Genomic DNA, 19,924 nt, shown 5'->3' with positions numbered 1-19,924 from the left:
GAACAGCTCAGTAGGCTGAGTTGAGTGATGCGCGTGTTACAAATTCCGAGCATGCCTGGGATTAGAGTTTACATCTTCATGAACAGTTCAATGAGCATCAGGCAGTCAATTATAGTTGGAGTTCTAGGTAATTTAGGAATGTCAATTATTCATTTAACACATTCACTCTGTTAATGCAAATAAAGCTAAAGGTCGCGACACAGTCACCGGCCATTAAAGGTGTAACATGAGCTTTCGCCCGAAGTCCTCGCCCGTGAGTGATACAAAGTTCACTCACTGCATAAAACGGTCAGCCACGCGCCAGTGTGCAGCGGAACACCATGAGCTCCTCCGAAGACCTGCAGTATCCCCGGCTGCTGCTTGAGTACAGAGATGGATTCCTTGTCTCTAAGGTACGAAACTCTAGACTTCGCAGAAGTAAATCTAACATAGATATTTACTTCAGAAATGATCTATAATCAATATTGGCAGAAAGGAGAAATATTGACAAAACAGCGAAAGTGGAAATTCTTTTTAGGATAGACATTTGTAGATTATAAAGTAAAAGTAACAAGGGAAGCTTATTCACCCTTCCCATTTCTGGATAACACCATTTCCTCACCCTGGATATGCCCCCTTTCCGATAGGCCAACCCACCTCTCTCAGGCTCCCTATTTTTCCAAGAGATTGTTTGATTTCTCCTGAGTCTGTCACATGTTTGGTTGTGTTTCGGTTTTGATCTTCTATGTTTGTCATGAGAATCTTGTTTTATAACAAACTAATAGAGACTGCAACATTGAAGGTTTTCCACAGAGTGATTTCAGGCTCAGGGTCGAAAGGTCAAATTTGCTAATGTTTGCAGGGAAACAGTAGAAACCTTGAGGTATGTGTACAAAGAAATGTAGAAGCACAGTGATGCGCCAAATTTGGAAGCACCCGACATTTCCAAAACGCAGGGATACGCCATATTTACTACAATACCGCTCACCCCTGTGTTTTTTAATCTAGCACTGGAGCTAAAATCAGCTGCCTGGCGCCAATGCAGGCACACTTGCACTGTCTTGCGTTGCAGGAATTGATTGTTTATGTGCAGGAAGGTGTTCCTTCCTGCACATAAACAATCCATAATGGTGATTTGTTATTCTATGTGTGCTGCAGATCGCAGCACACAGAAGTAGCAAATCATCATTATTTAATAATTGTTTATGAGCAGAAAGGGACACCTTACTGCACATAAACAATCATTGATGGCCTTAAGCGTTAAGCAACAAAAAGTGGCTTAACGCCGATCTGTAAATATGGAGAAGGTCATATCGCCATCAGAACATCACTAAAATTGATGATATCCCCGTGTAAATATGCCCCAGAATATATAAGTGAAGTGAACTGAACTGTTTGTGCCTGTATACGTTTTTAAAAGTGAGCACAAACTCCACCCTTTTGATGAACACCACTGGGCTTAAGGTATTATAGTAAGGGCAAACATATCGTTTCTATAGACCAATACTCTAAAAGTACACAGTTGCAAGTCCATGTTACCGCTTTATATTTAATACTACTGCTGGATTCCAGGGGTATATTTACAAGGGCATATCGCCACGAGAACGTCACTTTAAGCGACGCTCTTGTGGCAATATGCCCTTCCCCATATTTACAAAGTGGCGTTAAGCCACTTTTTGGGACTTAATGCCGCCTTTTAAATAAAGCGCCTTTACACGCAACACTTAGCATGAAAGGGGCATGCAATGGGTGTTGCTGTGGGAGCTCCACCCATTGCTTTTTGATGCTGCCCTAGATGTTCAAGGAGGTGCAAATCTGTGGCAGCTCCAAAATCTGACTTCATGCAAGAGCAGGCGATAGAATGGCCCACGAGGAGAACTGCTTTTATTTCCCCTCGTTTTTGCTTTATCTATATATGCTGCATTCAACAGCACACATAGAAAGAGCAAAAAGCCATTAATGATTGTTTAAGTGCAGGAAGTTGTCCCTTACTGCACATAAACAGTCATTAAATAATGTAAATTTGCTACTTCTGTGTGTGCTCCATTCTGCAGCACACATAGAAGTAACAAATCACCATTATGGATTGTTTATGTGCAGGAAGGGACGCCTTTCTGCACTTAAACAATCATCCCCTGCAACTCAGGCAACCTTGCACTATGGTGCAGGAATACAGCTGGAAGGTAGGAATGTGAGAAGGAGAATAAAGGCGAAGTGCTGAGATGTAGAACCATGGAGAGGAGGAAAATAACCACAGAGAGAAGGACCAGGCACAGAAGGGATACCAGGAAGACCAGGAGAAAAAAAGAATGGACCATGATTGCCAAGCCCTATACCTCCAGGAGGACAGCATCACCATGAGGACCATCAAAAGTAGGACTAGGAAGTCCAGGAGTACCAAGAGCACCATAAACAACAAAAGAACACACATAACAAGGACCAGGAGGACCTGCAGAAGTGGGAAAATGAGGAAGAATTTTTTTTCGATTCTGAAATGGGATTCGTAGATGAAAAAAGCATGTTTTGTACTTGTCCAATCCTGTTCTACTGATGCAGTATGTGTATAGTATTTTTGTGAAGCTCCAAATCAATACATTTTCTATGATTTACTGAATGCAAACCAAAGGGTACAGTCTTTTTCAGTCAAGCAGGAAATGCAGAGTGTGGATAACAATGCACCAGGAACACAGGGTCATAAGCTGGAGCAGCTGAGAAGTCATTCTCCAGTTCTTTCCCACATATACATCTCACATGTATGAATGTTAACTCAGCCAGGTGCTACAGTCTTTCTTGTCTGCACAGAGTAGAAATAGAAGCTGGCTGACTGCTTTTTCCTCAGCTGGGCTGCACATCTCCATCCTAAAAGTAACAAAATTAAATGCCTGTCAAGTCAAAGGACTACTACTTTCCTTTTTAACACTGCAATAGGTCCAGCAATCCAAATTTGCATCTTCAAACAAGTATCCATTACTTATCTACCATTTTCCAGTCACTTGGTGATAGCTGACTCACTAATTCTAGACAGACGTGCCTCTATTGGGAATGTCCAGATTGGCTTTGGGCATATTTAAATGGGTGTTGAATGCTTTTACATGTTTCAGTGGGCTTTTATTTCTCATGTTGATGGTAGTTAGTGTGACTGTTTGGGCTTTCGGAGGCTCTGCTTCCAATCATCACTTATTATTTGCATTATTATTTCATTGATTCCAAGCAGCTTTGCCGTTATTGAGCATGTTTAATTTTTGTTTGGTTCCGTAGCTCTTGGTGTGATGGGTTGACCAGTCGTAGGATCCACTGAAATCTTCCCCAATAGTGGTGGGCTCAATCAAGAATGTATGATGTTGCAAAGGATGCATTCACAATGCATGCCTTTACAACGAAGTAGTTACAATGACCGCATTGTTACCACGTGTGCCATTACATCACAAGTCATATCAACGACTTGTTGTAGGGGGCATGCTGGGTTTAGGAATAGTATTAATTACTATTCCTAATCCAGTTTTTACAACAGCAGGGATGGTGTTGGATTTAAAATCCAACACATTCCCTGGTGAAGACACGCCCCCTACAGCAAGTCGTTGATATGACTTGCGATGTAATGGCAAGCGTGGTAACAATGCAGTCATTGTAACAACTGCATTGTGAAGCCATGCATCGTGGAAACAGTGTTGTAAACGTTGTTTCCCCTCAATTACATGAGTAGATATCTCTCCCTTTCACTTCACTCAAGAATATGTGTTGACTACACAATCATAGCAACATGAAACAAGCAACCATTTCCCTCTTAGGTCACATAGAATTCACTCACCTCTCGCATCCAAGGACTAGCACTTTATAAAAATGTTGTCACTCCTTTTGCTTCACTACAAGTCATGAGCAGATACTCCAATGCAATAGAAGAACTACTTTAGTCTTCACACATGAAAATAAAACACTTCCACCCAGATAAGTCACACCAGGACCTCAAACTGTTTAATCGAACAACACCACAAAGTATTATGATAACTGCCTGAAAAAGTGCTACTGAGATCTTTCAGAGCTATGAAGGACTACATGAATGCAAATGCATTTCAATACAATTTTAAACCAGCATGATCATGGCTCCATCACTCCTAGCCTAGCTCTGCTATAGGAGGTTAACACAGATAAAGAAAACACATCTGAACTCTTGAGTCCCATCCAAAAGAAGCAATCTTTGGACTGTGTCCTTGAACATTTTACCTATTGAAAGCCAGGAGTGATAATACCAGGAATTTAGTAATGAATGCTGTTAAAGAATGTAAACTTGTGGCAGTGACTTCAAAGTAGGAACTGTTTCTCCCTAGTACAATGATATATCAACAGCAAATAGCATGAAAATACACAAATTATTTGCCATCAAATGATGCTCTAATAACTTGTGTGAGGATGCAGCAGTACTCTAGGCAATTCTAGCCCTCTACACGAAGACACAGTAGTACTAAGACAGATCCACATGAACTTAAGCACAATGTCAACAGCCCACATCAATGCACAGCCCCTGCAAAAGTACAATGTACTTAAGTTGCCAATTTGAGGGCCAAACTATGCTCCAGCAGCTCATGTGGAGCCACAATAGTAATCTAGCAGCCCAAGTAATGGCACATCACTAATGAAGTCTTCTGAAGGCACAGTTATACACTAGAAGATGTGAATACATACTAGTAGTCTGGCAGCTCATTTGACGGCATAACTGTACTCTAGCAGCCTTCGTAAAGGCATAATAACATTCAAGATTGAAGTAGGTTATGTAGAGGTGTACGAGATCAGATGACTCCCCCCTCCTTTTCTGGAATTAACATTTATTCATTAACTTTTTAAGTCACTTAACATTTTGGAAGTTAGATTTATTGCGGAGAAAGGGAAGGTCAGAAGTTCAGGAGCAAAGTGTGTATAGGTATATTAGACCTGTCACCCTTAGGGTGACCTTCCCCCAAACCTTTTGCCTTCCTCCTCAATCTATTTTGTGCATCTCACTTTTTCTGGCATTAAGACCCTATGCACCTTTACACTGCTGACCATTGCTGAACTGCATGTGCTCATTTCCAAAACATGGTAACATTGGCTTATCCCCAGTTGGTATATTTAATTTAATTATACGTCCCTATATAAGTGGTACAACATGTACCCAGGGCTTGTAAATGAATTGCTACTATTTGTCCTGAAGCACTGGTTGGTTCCCCCACTTAAGTAGCCCTTTAAACATATCTCAGGCCGGTCATTTCAGCTTGTGTGTGCAGTTTAAACTGCCATTTCCACCTGGCAAATAAAACCTTTTGGCAGTCTCAAATCTTTCTTTTTAATACATATAACTCACCCCTAAGGTAGGCCCGGACAGCCCTGAGGGCAGGGTGCAGTGTATTTAAAAATGAAGACATATAATTTTTAAGTTTTACATGCCCTTGTAGTAAAAAAATCTTACATTCCTTTTTTAGTACTGCAAGGCATACCTCTACCGTAAGATAATATTTGAATTACCTAATTACATTTACTAGGCTGTCATTTCCAGATGGGAGCAAGTAACCAGTTTATGTTTGATGTCTTTTGGAATTATAATTAAAAAGCCCCTCTTATGTTGAAGTCGAATTTCAAAATTCAATTTTCCTGCCTTAGCCAATTAAAACTTAGGAGTGACTGGATAGGCCATCACTGGCAAGATGAGAGGATGGAGCTGGGCAAAGCCCTACTTCCACTGGAATAGGCTTTCTCCTGCCTCTGTGCAAAGGTCTGCATACACCCTGTAGTTAGATTGGAGCCAGGACAGGGAAGGCAGGATGCCTGCGGATTTCAACGGGGAACCTATTAAACCTTTTGCCACCTTCCAGAGGGAGGCCACCAGGTATAGATATTGGACCTGAGACACTACCTCTTCAGTACACCTTAGCACCTGTGGATACTCTGCCAGGAAGAACGACTGCTGTGCTGCTGAAAGAAATGACAGTCTGCTTAACTTCTGCTCTGCAGGAACTGCTGTCCTGCTGCCTCTTGCCTGGGTGAGAAGGACTGAACCTGCATCTGTTGAACCCCAAAGTTACTATCCTCAGGAATAGAAGGCTGCAAAAACGTTGAACCCAGCACCTGGATCTTCCATCGGTGAGTCCTACCCTGACAATTGGACCCTCCTCAGTCGTGGACCCTTGGAAGTAGGCCTGAAGGTGCTCTGCCAGCCAATTTGTGGATCCAGATGAACCAATGTCTCTCCTACATGGCATGGTGGATCATCAAAGAAATGGTGCATCACCTTTATTGTTTGATGCATTACCTTCAGAACCAATGCATCACCTCTGCCATGAGGGTCCTTCGGATGCAAAGGACTCCTCATTTACCCAGCAGCTGCACCGCATCCACTGCTTGTGCGAAGCTTTCCTGATGCAGATATGCACATGTTTTGTTGATGGCAGCCTTGGCGACGATGCAGGTTCCTGCACCGCAAAGACACAGCTCCTCAGAACTGGCACATTGCCTCAACTGCACATGCATCCTCAACACCGAACTTTACATTGCAAGCCCTTGTCAACAGATTACTCAGCAAGGATGCAGGACCTTGCGTCACAGCTCTGCATCACCTCAGAACTGAAACATCTCTTCTGCTGCACAATGCATTCTGGAAATGGACCCTTGCAATGCTCTGCAAACCAGATTCCAAGGTACTCTTGTTCAGTGGGCCTAACTGGGTCCATGTAGCGATCTGTGCTTCATAGCAGTTAGCCTGGACTTATGAGAGGAGTGGTGGCCAATGCACTAGGTGCGCATGTCGGTTTGGCCGGCCATCTGAGGTGCGGCCAAACCAACATGCGCACTGAGCTGTCTCTAATCCAAATGGATCGCTGGGTTGGAGACAACGAAGCACAGGCTCCCAGTCTCCCTGGGAGTACAAATTGCCGGCACTTAGGCCAATCCCAATGCTGCTTTTAAACATAAGAGAATGAGAATGCTCACAGTGGACACTGGGAGCCTGTGCTGCAGTGAGGACACAGAGCTGAGGAGCATTAGGTGGAAGGTAAGTTCATTTGCTCCTATTTTTAAAAACAAATTCTGTCCATTGTCTGTCCCCCCTCCCTTTCGTCAACTCCCATCCGGCACTTCCTCTGACAGCAGACCAGCCGCTACTGGATATTAGATGACGGAGAGAATGGGTCATCAGTGGGAATAATTTAAGTGGAGTTAATGCCATTGATTATTGCAAGCATTGTGGGTAGATGTTTGTTGATAGGGACTGATTTAAAATCAAAGTTAAGCAGAGAACAACTTTTGATGGAAAAGATAAACGTTTTATAGTTTGAGTTATAAAAGTTGGCCGACGGTCAACATTATGGATTAACTGATTTGAAAATGCTGATGAGACCTAAAAGCGAATTACAATGTAAGTATGAGGAAGCAGTGGATTGCAGATGGTAAGGTTAAAAGAAGATTGATGAAACTGCAAAAGTAAAGAAATGAAGGTGCCTCTGAAAGCAGTAGTCATGGCAGGAAAAAATATTATTCATTTTCTATGTCTGAACATCTGGAGTGAGTGGTGGGTGGATTGAATTACTAATAGTATATAAGAGACATTGGGGAGAAGGCAACAGTGTTGATGTGATTTGGTTATCTTGCTCTGATGAGATACAAAGAGATTTTTATGGCAAGTGTTTAGATGTAAAGGTTTTCTGGGGCTTTATGCTTACACCGTTTGTGTAGGAGTGCCATCATCTTAACATTTAGTGGTCACATCAAGCGTGACCCAGGCTTGGAAACATAGAGTAACTGGAGAGAATTTACACTGAGGATAGTCGTTATCAACAGCATGTTGAATTTCTTTAAAATAAAGTTGTCAAGGTCCCCTAAGTTATTGGGGTCATTCTCAGTAGATTCCTGATCTCCATAAGGAAGCTGCAATTTTTTCAGAAAAAATGAAAACTGACGAGGGCCTCTTATGTTGAAGTTGAATTTTAAAATTCAATTTTCCTGCCTTAGACAATTAGTGCTTGTATCCTGTCTCTGGGTCACATGACTGGGTACAGCTGACAGCTGTGCTTCGTGTATTCCTCCTAGACAGCCACACACAGTAGAGAGGTTAGGAGTGACTGGATAGGCCATCACTGGCAAGATGGGAGGATGGAGCTGGGCAAAGCCCTACTTCCACTTGAATAGGCTTTCGCCTGTTCTGTGCAAATGTCTGCACACCTCCTGTAGTTAGATTGGAGCCAGGAGAGGGAAGGCAGGATGCCTGCGGATTTCAACTGGAAACCTATTAAACCTTTTGCCACCTTCCAGGGGGAGGCCCCCAGGTATAGATATTGGACCTGAGACACTACCTCTTCAGTACAACTTAGCACCTGTGGGTACTCTGCCAGGAAAAAGGACTGCTGTGCAGCTGAAAGAAATGCCACTCTGCTTAACTTCTGCTCTGTAGGAACTGCTGTCCTGCAGTTCTGACCTGCTGCCTCTTGCCTGGGTGAGAAGGACTGGACCTGCATCTGTTGAAACTAGGACCCCAAAGTTACTATCCTCAGCAATAGAAGGCTCCAAAAACTTTGAACCAAGCACCTAGATCTTCCATCGGTGAGTCCTACCCTGACAAGTGGTGCCACCTCAGTCGCGGACCCTTGGAAGTCGGCTGGAAGGTGCTCTGCCAGCCCATTTGTGGATCCAGATGAACCAATGTCTCTACTACATGGCATGGTGGATCGTCAAAGAAATGGTGCATCACCTCTATTGTTTGATGCATCACCTTCAGAACCAATACATTGCCTCTGCTACGGGGGTCCTTCGGATGCAAAGGACTCCTCATTGACCCAGCAGCTGCACCGCATCCACTGCCTGTGCAAAGCTTTCCTGATGATCATGTTTTGTTGATGGCAGCCTTGGCGATGATGCAGGTGCCTGCACCGCAGAGTCACAGCTCCTCAGAACGGACGCACTGCCTCAACTGCATAAGCATCCTCAACACCGAACTTTACATTGCAAGCCTTTGTCAACAGATTTCTCAGCAAGGACGCAGGACCTTGCATCACAGCTCTGCATCATCTCAGAACTGAAACATCTCTTCTGCAGCACAATGCATTCTGGCCAGGGAACCTTGTAATGCTCCGCAAACCAGGTTCCAAGGTACTCTTGTTCAGTGGGCCTAACTGGGCCCATGTAGCGATCTGTGCTCCATAGCAGTTGGCCTGGACTTAGGAGAGGAGTGGTGGCCAATGCACTAGGTGCGCATGTCGGTTTGGCCGGCCATCTGAGGTGCGGCCAAACCGACATGCACACTGAGCTGTCTGTAATCCAAATTGATTGCTGGGTTGGAGACAACGAAGCTCAGGCTCCCAGTCTACCTGCGAGCACAAATTGCCAGCACTCAGGCCAATCCCGATGCTGCTTTGAAGCATGCGAGCAGCATCGAGATTGCCCACAGCGGACACAGGGAGCCTGTGCTGCAGCAGTGGATTGCAGATGGTAAGGTTAAATGAAAATGGATGAAAGTGTGAAAATAAAGAAATGAAGGTGTCTCTGAAAGCAGTAGTCATGGCAGGAAAAAATATTATTCATTGTCTATGCCTGAACATCTGGAGTGAGTGGTGGGTGGATTGAATCGTGACCAAGGCGGTTTTCTCCAAAACGCGTTGGTTATTTCGCGGTTTGGATTTCATGGAATAAACTCTTCCAAAGCTCCGTGATTGTGCTGTTATTTTTCGGAAGGAGTGCAGAAGTACTTTGTGTACAGTAGAACTTGATTTACAGACAGGGACAACCTCGGACCCTGAATCACACCGCCGCCAAGTGTCCCGACATTTTCTGAGGAGGTGGAAAGTAGGGGTGGGCGGAATTTGCGAAATTCACTTTCGCAAATTATTGCGAAAATGTTAAAAATCTCTGCAAACACGCTGAAATATCGCGAAGATGCGGATGTTTTTTCCCCGCCGTTCGCAGTATTTTCTGCATGGGCACAGCTCGCCAACTTACCCATGTGGTTGCTCGAGGGCGCGGCCATCTTGTTTTCAGTTGTCTTGCAGTGCATGATCGCGAGAAGAAAGACGTGATCGCGCGACAAATGATGTCACTGCGGGCGTGAACTGCCGCGAGACAGCGCAAATGGCTACCAACAATCCAACATCTCATGGAGAACGCGACCGGATCGGGAACATTTGTCGGCGAACGCGGGGATTCAGGTAAGGCAATCCCGCGCACGCGAGAATGTTTTATTTTACAGCGCGAGCAAGAAACAAATTATCGCTAAGCAGCGGAATGCGGAAATTTTTACATTTTCGCACTTTCCGCGGAACGCGAAAATGTCAAATGATCGCAATTTCCGTGACCGGAACGGAATTTTAGCCCAGGCCTAGTGGAAAGGTTATATAGATGTCATCAGTGACGTCATGAGTGATGTCACTGACCATGTCATGAGTGATGTAATATGTGACGTCATCAGCAGTGCATTGCGGGGGCGTGAGTTATAGTTAGCTGAACTAACTATAACGGGGGAATTTCAATGGTTTTGTATGAGTGAAATGTCCAACTATCTATAACGACCCTGACTCATATGGTTTTTTCAGTGAACTTTTAAGGTTTTTTAAATGCTAATTTCTAACTATAACGTGCCTGAAACCTTTGGTTTTTTCAGGGAATTTCAAAGGTTTTACAAATGCTAATTTCTAACTATGCCTACAGAGGTAGAACATGTGACGAAAAAACGCACGGAAAGAAGCAAAAGAAATGCAGAAAGAGGCAACAGAATTCCACTAAAAGGATATTGCAGGAAGAAGCAAGACATGTGCAGAAAGAACCAACAGAGGAGCAGAAAGAGGCCTTGTTACAAAATCATCCTGTGCCCACAACTTTTTCAGACGGGTACTGATGGTAAGTGACTGACTAACCAAGACACTTAGAATACAGTGAAAACTCCTGCATACACTAGGTAACACTATGCATAGGGTACCCCTGTGATTAGCATTACCGCCTCTGTAAGACCCTATACTAGGCCTGGGCGGTAAATTCCGTTCCGTTCGCGGAATTTGCGGAATTAGGGTAATTTCGCGTTCCGCGGAGAACGCAAAATTGCCCAAAAATCTGCGTTCCGCGACTTCGCGAAATTTTTTGCTTGTTCGCATTCTCAATATGCGTGTTCGCGAGATATTTCACCCCGAGCACGCAAACAGCGATCGCGAACAGGAAAAAAGTATCGCGAACAAGCAATTCCGCGTGTTCGCGGAATTTCTGCGTGTTCGCGGAGATTTTTTACCGTTTCGCGGAGATTTGCGTAACGCGATTACGCGAATTCCGCCCACCCCTACCCTATACATAATAGGGCAGGGGGATTAAAACTACCTCTTAAAACGTGCCACAGGGCGCGTTTGCACACTGGTGAAGGGAGGGGGCCGCCTGAGGTGACATGTATGCCCCCAGGGGCCCTCAGGATTGAAGAGGAATTATTTCTCCAACTTAAAACACACCACAGGGTGTGTTTGCACACGTCACCTCAGGCCCCCCCTACCTTCACCACTGTGCAAATGTGCCCCGTGGCACATTCTAAGTTGGGGGATTAACTTCCCTTGAATACTGAGGGCCCCTTGGGTCCAACTAGCCCACTAGGTACCTCCATTAAGTGCCACAGAGCTGCGTTGCAGAGAGGTGTAAAAAGGGGCATGGCCTCAGAACACCTCTCTGCAACTCAGCCCCCTGGTGCATACTGGAGGTTCCTGGTGGGCTAGTTGGCCCCCAGGGACCCCCAGTTTTCAAGGGGAATTCGTTCCCCATCTGCAAGCGCTCCAGGAGCCAAGGGGGCGCGTTTGCAGAGTGCTGCAAGGAGGGAGTGTGGCCTCCGGCGTGATGCCGGTCTTTTATTTTATTTATTTTTTAAGAAGGGGGCTGTGTAACCCCCCTTCTTTTCCTATTTTATTGTCCCTGGGGACCCCATCCTGTAGGGCATGACTACTATTATATATATATATTTTTTTTTTAAATTGGAAGGGGGCCATGTGGCCCCCCTCTGAAGTAACCCCGGGCGTAGCACTACGCTTCGCCCACGTAGTGTACGTAGCGCTGCCTGCTTCGCACTTTCCGAAGTAGGCGAAGCAGGGCAGCGCTACGCACACGCCGAGGGCGAAGCGTAGCTGCTTGCCACCCGCCACCCACCTCCCGCCCGCCCTTCTTTTAAATATATGAGCAATGAAAAATAAAGTAAAGTAAGTCGACTTACCCGTAAGCGCGGCGTCTCCGGGGCTCCCTCTTTCAGTTTCTAATTTCTTCTGGCAAATGCGCATGCGCGGACACCCGCGCATGCGCATTTCTCGCGAGAAATGCGCATGCGCGGGCGTCCGCGCATGCGCATTTGCCAGAAGTAATTAGAAACTGAAAGAGGGAGCCCCGGAGACGCCGCGCTTACGGGTAAGTCGACTTACTTTTACTTTATTTTTCATTGCTTATAATATTTAAAAGAATGGCGGGTGGGAGGTGGGTGGCACGTAGTGGGGCTACGCGAAGCGCGTAGTGTGCGTAGATTTGGGCACACTACGTGCTGCTTCACGTAGCCCCACTACGCCCACTACGCCCACCCTTACTCTGAAGGCCATAATCGGCCCCGGGGACCCCATCCCACGGGAAATGGCCATTTGTTTTCTTCAAATTAATAGGAGGGGAGCTGCATTGCCCCCCTCCTTAGGCCATTTATGGCTCTGAGGACCCCATCCCCTGGGGCCGTCCTTTGTTTTATTTTTTTTTATTATTTATTTCCACCTTTTTGATGAAGGGGCCACGTGGCCCCCCTCCTGGGCCACTTCTCGCCCCGGGGACCCCATCCCCCGTTGGGGACCGTGGAGGAGTCCCGAATCCCCCCACCGTCCCGCTGGCTCCCCGCCTCCTGCGAGAGCCGGCATTGCTTATCCACATGGGGAGCTGCTAAGATGCAACTCCCCGTGTGGAAAAGAAATTTGGTTTGCATTTTGAAAGAGAGAGCAGGTTTCCCTGCTCTCTCTTTCAAAATCCAAACCAAGTTTGCTATTGCAGGGCGGGAGCGGCGAGGCTCCCGACCTGCCATAGCAAACTACAGTGTACCGAGGGTGGGCACCCCGGAACACTGCAGGAGCCGGCCCTGGGGGGTGGCGGCCCCCAGGGCCATGACAAGGCTCCTGGAGGTGGGCCCGCATCCCCCTTCCCACAATTTACAAAGCCCCGGGTGGTAGCAATCCCCGGGGCGTGTGGGGGACTTGAGCACCCCAACATTAAACTAAGGAGCCCCGGGGGGTGGCGGTCCCCGGGGCTGCCGTCCCCACAATCACAATGAGGTAAAGCCCCAGGGGTTGGCGGTCCCCGGGGCTGAGGGGCCCCTCTGGGCCCCCATTACATAAAAATATTGCTCCCGGGACTTGGCCCCCCCGGGGCTAAATAGTATTTTTTTTTCGCCCTGGGGGTCCTTGTGGGACCCCCTAAGCAGGCCTAAGGGGTCAGGGTGTTTCTACCCTGCCCCCTTTTTGCATTTTTTGCACTTGTATGACTGATTTCTTGTGCCTTGATTCTACCAAGGCACAAGATGGCTGCAAACACTTCCTGGTTTGGAGTGTTGACAGCCAATTAGCATACAACTCGTGATCAGGAGGGTGCGCGGATCCTCCGCGGCCATAGATATATATGTGTTTTTACTTTTGATTTTCTCAGCAATTACTGAGTGGATTTACACCATTTAATAAAAAGGGTCCTTTCTGAACAAAGAACTACCTCTTTGTCAAATTTGGTGTTATTCCGTTCAGCAGTACGGGTTGTAGCCGTGTCTAAAGTTTCCTATGGAAAATTGCACGGGGAAAACACGTTTTGGGACCCCCCTTTTTTCTCAGCCCCCGCTTGCCGAATCACCCCGAAACTTTCAAGATAGGAGTGGACGGGAGCGCCCCACGAGTTTTGACAATTTTGCAAAGATTCATCAACTGGCGCCAGAGTTATATATATATATATATATATATATTTATATATATATATTTTCGCTCCAAATCCTTTCAAATATAAAGAATGCAAGCACTCATGGGTGGCGTGGCAACAGGTCTTTATTTCCGGAACAGACGCGTTTCGGCGGTCTGCCTTCCTCGGTGTTAACGGCACACCGGGAAACGCCATATTTTATACATAGCTATCTCCACGTGTCACAACATAATAGACATAGACAGAGGACAGCGTGCAGTGTCAGTGGGATTACTGGCGCCATCTTGTAATGTAACTATGTACATACATACAGTCTAAATTATACAATATATACAATATATACACATTTAAATGCGAGGGCGGTCCCAGATTCAAGGAATTGATCCTATCACTACAATATTCACTGGGAGTAATTACTGCACCTAATTAGTATGTCACTAAAAGATGTCAGCCACACCACCTCTCTCCATGATCAAGCCGTGTATCGGCGTTGCTCTTAATAATGCCGTGTATCGGCTGGCATTGGCTGTCAAAACTGATTAATTTCATATACAATACAATGCATCTAGTCTCAACACAAACAGCAATGGGATAATCGAAGAAGCTCACAACAGCAGGTTGCTACAATCAGAAGACAGAGTTCATAAAGCCTCCATTGAATATCCAGACAAGAATATTAATTACCCAAATGTACTGACAACTCTTCATTACTGTTAAGACCTGACGGAAACTTAGACTGAAGGTCGATGATGTAACGTGATTCTAACCTCCGCAGTTTCTTCAGGCGGTCGCCGCCTCTAATATTTTCTGGGACAAAGTCTAGACCAAAAAACTGTAAAACATTCTTACAATTAGGATGCTTTTCTTCATAATGTCTCGCTACCGGGTATGAAGCATCTCCTTTCAATATCGCCCTCCTGTGTTCTAATATTCTGATTTTCAAGGAGTGAATCGTGCTGCCTATGTACAATAGGCCACACGGGAAAACGAGACAGTAGACTGCATAGGGGGTACTGCAGTTTCGGTGCTAACTGGAGCAGTCATATATATATATATATAAATATATATATATTCACTGAAAAAACCATAGGCTTCAGGGGCGTTATAGTTAGGAAAAACCTTAGAAATTCACTAAAAAATAATAGGTTTCAGGGGTGTTATAGTTAGCTGGACATTTCCCTCGTCCAAAACCCTAGAAATTCCCCTGTTATAGTTAGTTCAGCTAACTATAACTCGCGCCCCTGCAATGCACTGCTGATGACGTCACATATTACATCACTCATGACATGGTCAGTGACATCACTGATGACATCACTGATGATATCTCAAATGACATCACTGATGACATCACTGATGACATCACTTATGATGTCATCTATGTGATAAATTAGTACACCTTCTCACACCCTAATATAACTTTTGATACACCAACTCAAAATTTCAGACGGCCATTTTGAAGACCATAGCTACTCCAATACCAATAACTACATACCCACTCATTGACTCTTAGATCTACATGGAACTCCACTCACTCACCTGTACAGTCACTCATACTTACAGTCACTCCGTACAAGACTATCATATGCATTTATACACATATATAGACACTCACACACTACCAATCATCCATTGAGGTACTGACACACCTAGTCAGTTGTGCAAATAATTAAACACAGTCCAATTGACTCACCTATACAGTTAAACACACTCAAGTTCACTTACTCATAAAAATACTAAAAAATGTTGACACTCTTATTCAATTTCTAGTACAAGCACAAACTCATCCATACAGCCAGTCCCATAATCACACACTCTCACATATAGATAGTTATATACTCTTATACACATATACACTGTGTTTCACATATGTAGTTCCTGTCACATGTACAACTGAGATATACATTCAATCACTAACAAACCCTTACAAACACTCACCCAACCATACAGTTCATCACAGTTGCACTCTTAAAACCATACACCCATAGAATCACCCACTCACACATCTATGCACAGAGTCACACACACCCCACCCACACATACACTTAGGCACCCATACAGAGACTCAGACAACCAATCAATAACCCATATAGACACTCATATAGCTATTCACAAAACCATGCAGCCACTTATACACCAACATACAGACACATACAGACATTCACACAGTTTAGTCACTAGTCTGCAGTAAGATACATTTAATGACTCACTTATAGAGTCAGTTACGCACCTAGAAAATCATTCATTCACACACTTGTACACCCACTTATTCTTTAACAGGCCTTTCCCTATATATATTAAACATATTAAAACTGTTCAGAAACACATACTCAATGGATGATTTCATCAGTGATGTCATCAGTGATGTCATTTGAGATGTCATCAGTGATGTCATCAGTGATGTCACTGACCATGTCATGAGTGATGTAATATGTGACGTTATCAGCAGTGCATTGCGGGGGCGCGAGTTATAGTTAGCTGAACTAACTATAACGCCCCTGAAACCTATGGTTTTTTCAGTGAATTTCTAAGGTTTTTTAAATGCCAATTCCTAACTATAATGCCCCTGAAACGTTTGGTTTTTTCAGTGAATTTCAAAGGTTTTTTAAATGCCAATTCCTAACTATAACATGCCTGAAACCTATGGTTTTTCCAGTGAATGTCAAAGGTTTTTAAAATGCTAATTCCTATCTCTAACTTATCTCTAAAGATATCATGAAAAGCATTCTTTTTTAAAAGTAGGGTGCACATTAGTTTTGTGGAAAAGCATCTTTGTGATTGGTTAATAAAAACAGTTTCAACGTGGAGTACATATCATGGGATAAAATTTGCTCAGCTCAACCACACCTGCTACTTGCATTTGGAAGGCACTGTTCGAACTTAAAACAATCGTGAACTTTTAACCTGCAAGTGTCATTAAATGTTCAAGAAAATGTTGCAAAAATATATCGTTAAGTTTTAAAAAATTGATGAACTTTTAACCTGCACGTGTTGTAGAATGTTCTACAATGTGTGTTGATAGAATACGTTGCACTTCTGACTTCTATGTGTTGTTGAATATTAAAAAAACGGTTCATATGGAAAATTAAAAAGAAACCAATAGAGAAGTTTTAAAACCTAAAAGAATCAAGGAACTATTCCAATTTATTCTTTACATGTATTTATGTGTGGAGCAACAAAATTATAGACACAACAGCACTAGGAAGAGTAAGAAGCAGGGAGTGGGGGGAGAGGGGGAGATGGGCAGAATGGCACACATGCACAATAAGTACAACACACATATAGACTAACAATCGCCAAAAAGAAACACACCAGCAAGGAGCACAAGTCACACAACCCGCCAACATCATACCACTGAACGAGCATAGAAGTGAAAACCACGCTGCATTCATACAGGATGTGTACAAAGGCCAGTCATTGGTGTTGTGAGATGTCTGCGACCGTGATCATCATGGATAAGATGCCCAGCATGTGGCACATGGTCGAGTTCACAGTAGGTATGTTGCCAAACGGCTGCTCCTCCCTCCCACGAGCCCCCACACTTTTGTACGGTGCGCTGTTGCATCTCGTGCACTCGTACGGCACATCTTTGTAATGCCTATTTGCGTATGTCCTGCTACATTCCAACTACACCATCATAGTGACGTTTGGAGGTGGTGCATGCCACTTTACAACATCGACTGCTGCGGCTCTTGAAGCAGGCCACACCAGAACACAGAGACACACTTACCGCACTTCCTGTACACGGACTTGTCCGAGACACACCGTTCCCCTTGCCAGATAGCCACACCCCTGCACTGACCTGTGAACCCCAGACCAGCACACGCCAGTTGTGCATGCAGGAGGATGCGTGCGTAGCTACACATCCAGGCTCACTGCCAACGCTGAGATGACAGCACACTGTGATGTTGCAGGGCTTGTGCCTATCATGCTTAGACAATGACCACAGGGACACACTTGCTAAGATGTAGGTTTGGGGAGATTGGCGGTACTGGAGTTGTTGATATGAGTCTTCTGGCCCTCATGGGTATCCCTCTATCATGCTCATTGACTCTATAGCACCTGTCGGTGTTCTGGTGTGGCTCTTGGCTGTGTTCCCTTTCATGGTGCACGTAGTTGTCCTGCTTAACACCAGCAGAAAGCAGATGTAAAATCCCTGGTGCTAACGTGTCTTATTTATGGAATTTGTTTCACATTGCAATTAGTGTGAAAGTTGTGATGTGATTATTTTCCTGTGCAGAACAATATACGAACTGAGCAGAGTATCTCGTCAAGATCCAGCACCTGATGCACTATTCCCAATCAATATAAATACAATGAGATTTCTTAATAGATTTTGTGTGTACACTGTAAGTGCAGCAAATACCTCAGTGCAATTCAATACAGAATTTTAGTATTTAGAATAAATCGGAAAGGTGCACCTCATGTCTTTTTGCACGAGAACGGCTACTCTCCATTTCATTATCAGCACTTTAACGGAAGTAAAGTTGAGATAAATCTAACACACTATTCAGAAGTTGGTGCAAACTGCAGAAATCACCAGTATTCCAGTGATAAGTGCCCCAAAATTTAACACCATGGTGGACTCCATCAAATAACAGCAATAAGAACAAGAAAGAGTCACACAGCAGTTAAGAGAACAACCAAAAACGTTATTAATTGTTTTTTCGAACTTTATTTTTTATAATAACAAATATATAAACGATAAACTAATAAACAAAATGTGACAACAATAATACAAAACAACAACACTCCTGTGGGGACCATGGATGTCGACGACAGACCTGGAAAATTAGAAAGATTGTTAAAAAAAACAACATGCTATTCTCAACAAAATACCACAAGAAAGAAATCACAGATATATAAAATGCATACAGCTAACAACATTTTATACGTTTAACTTACAAAAACTGTAAATGTTGCCGCTTTAAAATATTTACCGAATGTAAGGAAATTTTTTTGCAGAAGGCTCCACGCCCACAACGTTTTTTTCCCCAGTGGCAAACAAAGACCAATGCCACCTTGATCACGTGCAAGATTTGCAAAAGAGTTCTCTCAAGAGGGGATCATAACAAAATATTCTCGTACGGCAAGTATGATGAAACACCCAAGGACCTTTCATCCGAACAATCTTGCATGAGAAGAGTGCAATCAGATGAGAAACACTCCTATTCTGTATCTATAAAAAAGAATCGCAAATAAATGTATATTAATAACTTTCAAAATTATACTATTCCATTACTGTACAAACACATTTTATATAAATACTGACTAAGAAACTATGGGGCATATCAACAAGGGCTTTATCTCTGCTTTTTTGGCTTTAAAAGCCAAAAAAGCAGAGATAAAAATAGCACCCTATCAACAACAGGGTGCTAACATGCAAATTTGCATGTTAGCACCCTTTTACTCTTCGCTTCCCCTTGCAAAGGAGGCGTTCCAGAGTAAAATAATAGGAGAAATGTCGCTAACCCTGTTAGAGACAAAAAAAGCAGCGCTAACCGCGGTTAACGCTGCTTTTTTACGTCTGGTATTTTTCTGACTTTACCATGATATCCTATGGAAGGAGGATATCATGGCTAGGTTTGTCTGTCCCTATCAACAAGCTAACGTGAGATTATCGCTGGGTTTACAGCGATAATCTCACATTAGCCACTTAGCGTGAGTTTTTTTATCGCTATTGAGATAAGCGTCGCTAATAGCACGCTATCACAGCGATAAAAATCAACGCTAGCCGGCGATAATTATCCTAGCGCTAAGTGCGCTTAGCGATAATTATCGCCGGTTGTTGTTGATATGCCCCCAAGTCCCTGAACCACAAGTGTGACAATGGTTAAAACACTACATGCATAGTGCATGCTACTTTGAAGCAGTTCATGCCCTAAAGCCTACCTCACTAAAACTCTACATGCTAACTGACTAAATGATTACAGTACTATAAGGAAACACACTGGGTGAGTGACAGAGTGTTTGCTAGAAGAGTATGAATACTAACTAGGAAATTGAAGGTATGATCCTCCGCGGCCATAGATATCACTAACTTTTTTAC

The 19,924-nt window shown here is 44.1% G+C and overlaps 1 protein-coding gene across 1 annotated transcript in view; it reads left to right on the top strand.

Moving 5' to 3' along the window:
- The first annotated feature begins 229 nt into the window (after positions 1 to 229).
- Positions 230 to 19,924, top strand: part of LOC146805013 (acetylserotonin O-methyltransferase-like) — a 219,370-nt gene continuing 199,675 nt past the window's right edge. Inside the window, exon 1 of the mRNA XM_085622163.1 lies at positions 230 to 392. Coding sequence (XP_085478289.1) covers positions 321 to 392 — 72 coding nt within the window. The 5' untranslated portion in view covers positions 230 to 320. The remainder of the gene's footprint in view (positions 393 to 19,924) is intronic.

Source organism: Triturus cristatus, chromosome 8, assembly GCF_964204655.1.
Source record: "Triturus cristatus chromosome 8, aTriCri1.1, whole genome shotgun sequence".
Lineage (NCBI taxonomy): Eukaryota > Metazoa > Chordata > Amphibia > Caudata > Salamandridae > Triturus > Triturus cristatus.
Note: the sequence above shows the minus strand (reverse complement) of the source record. Positions and strands in the feature narration are given on the sequence as shown.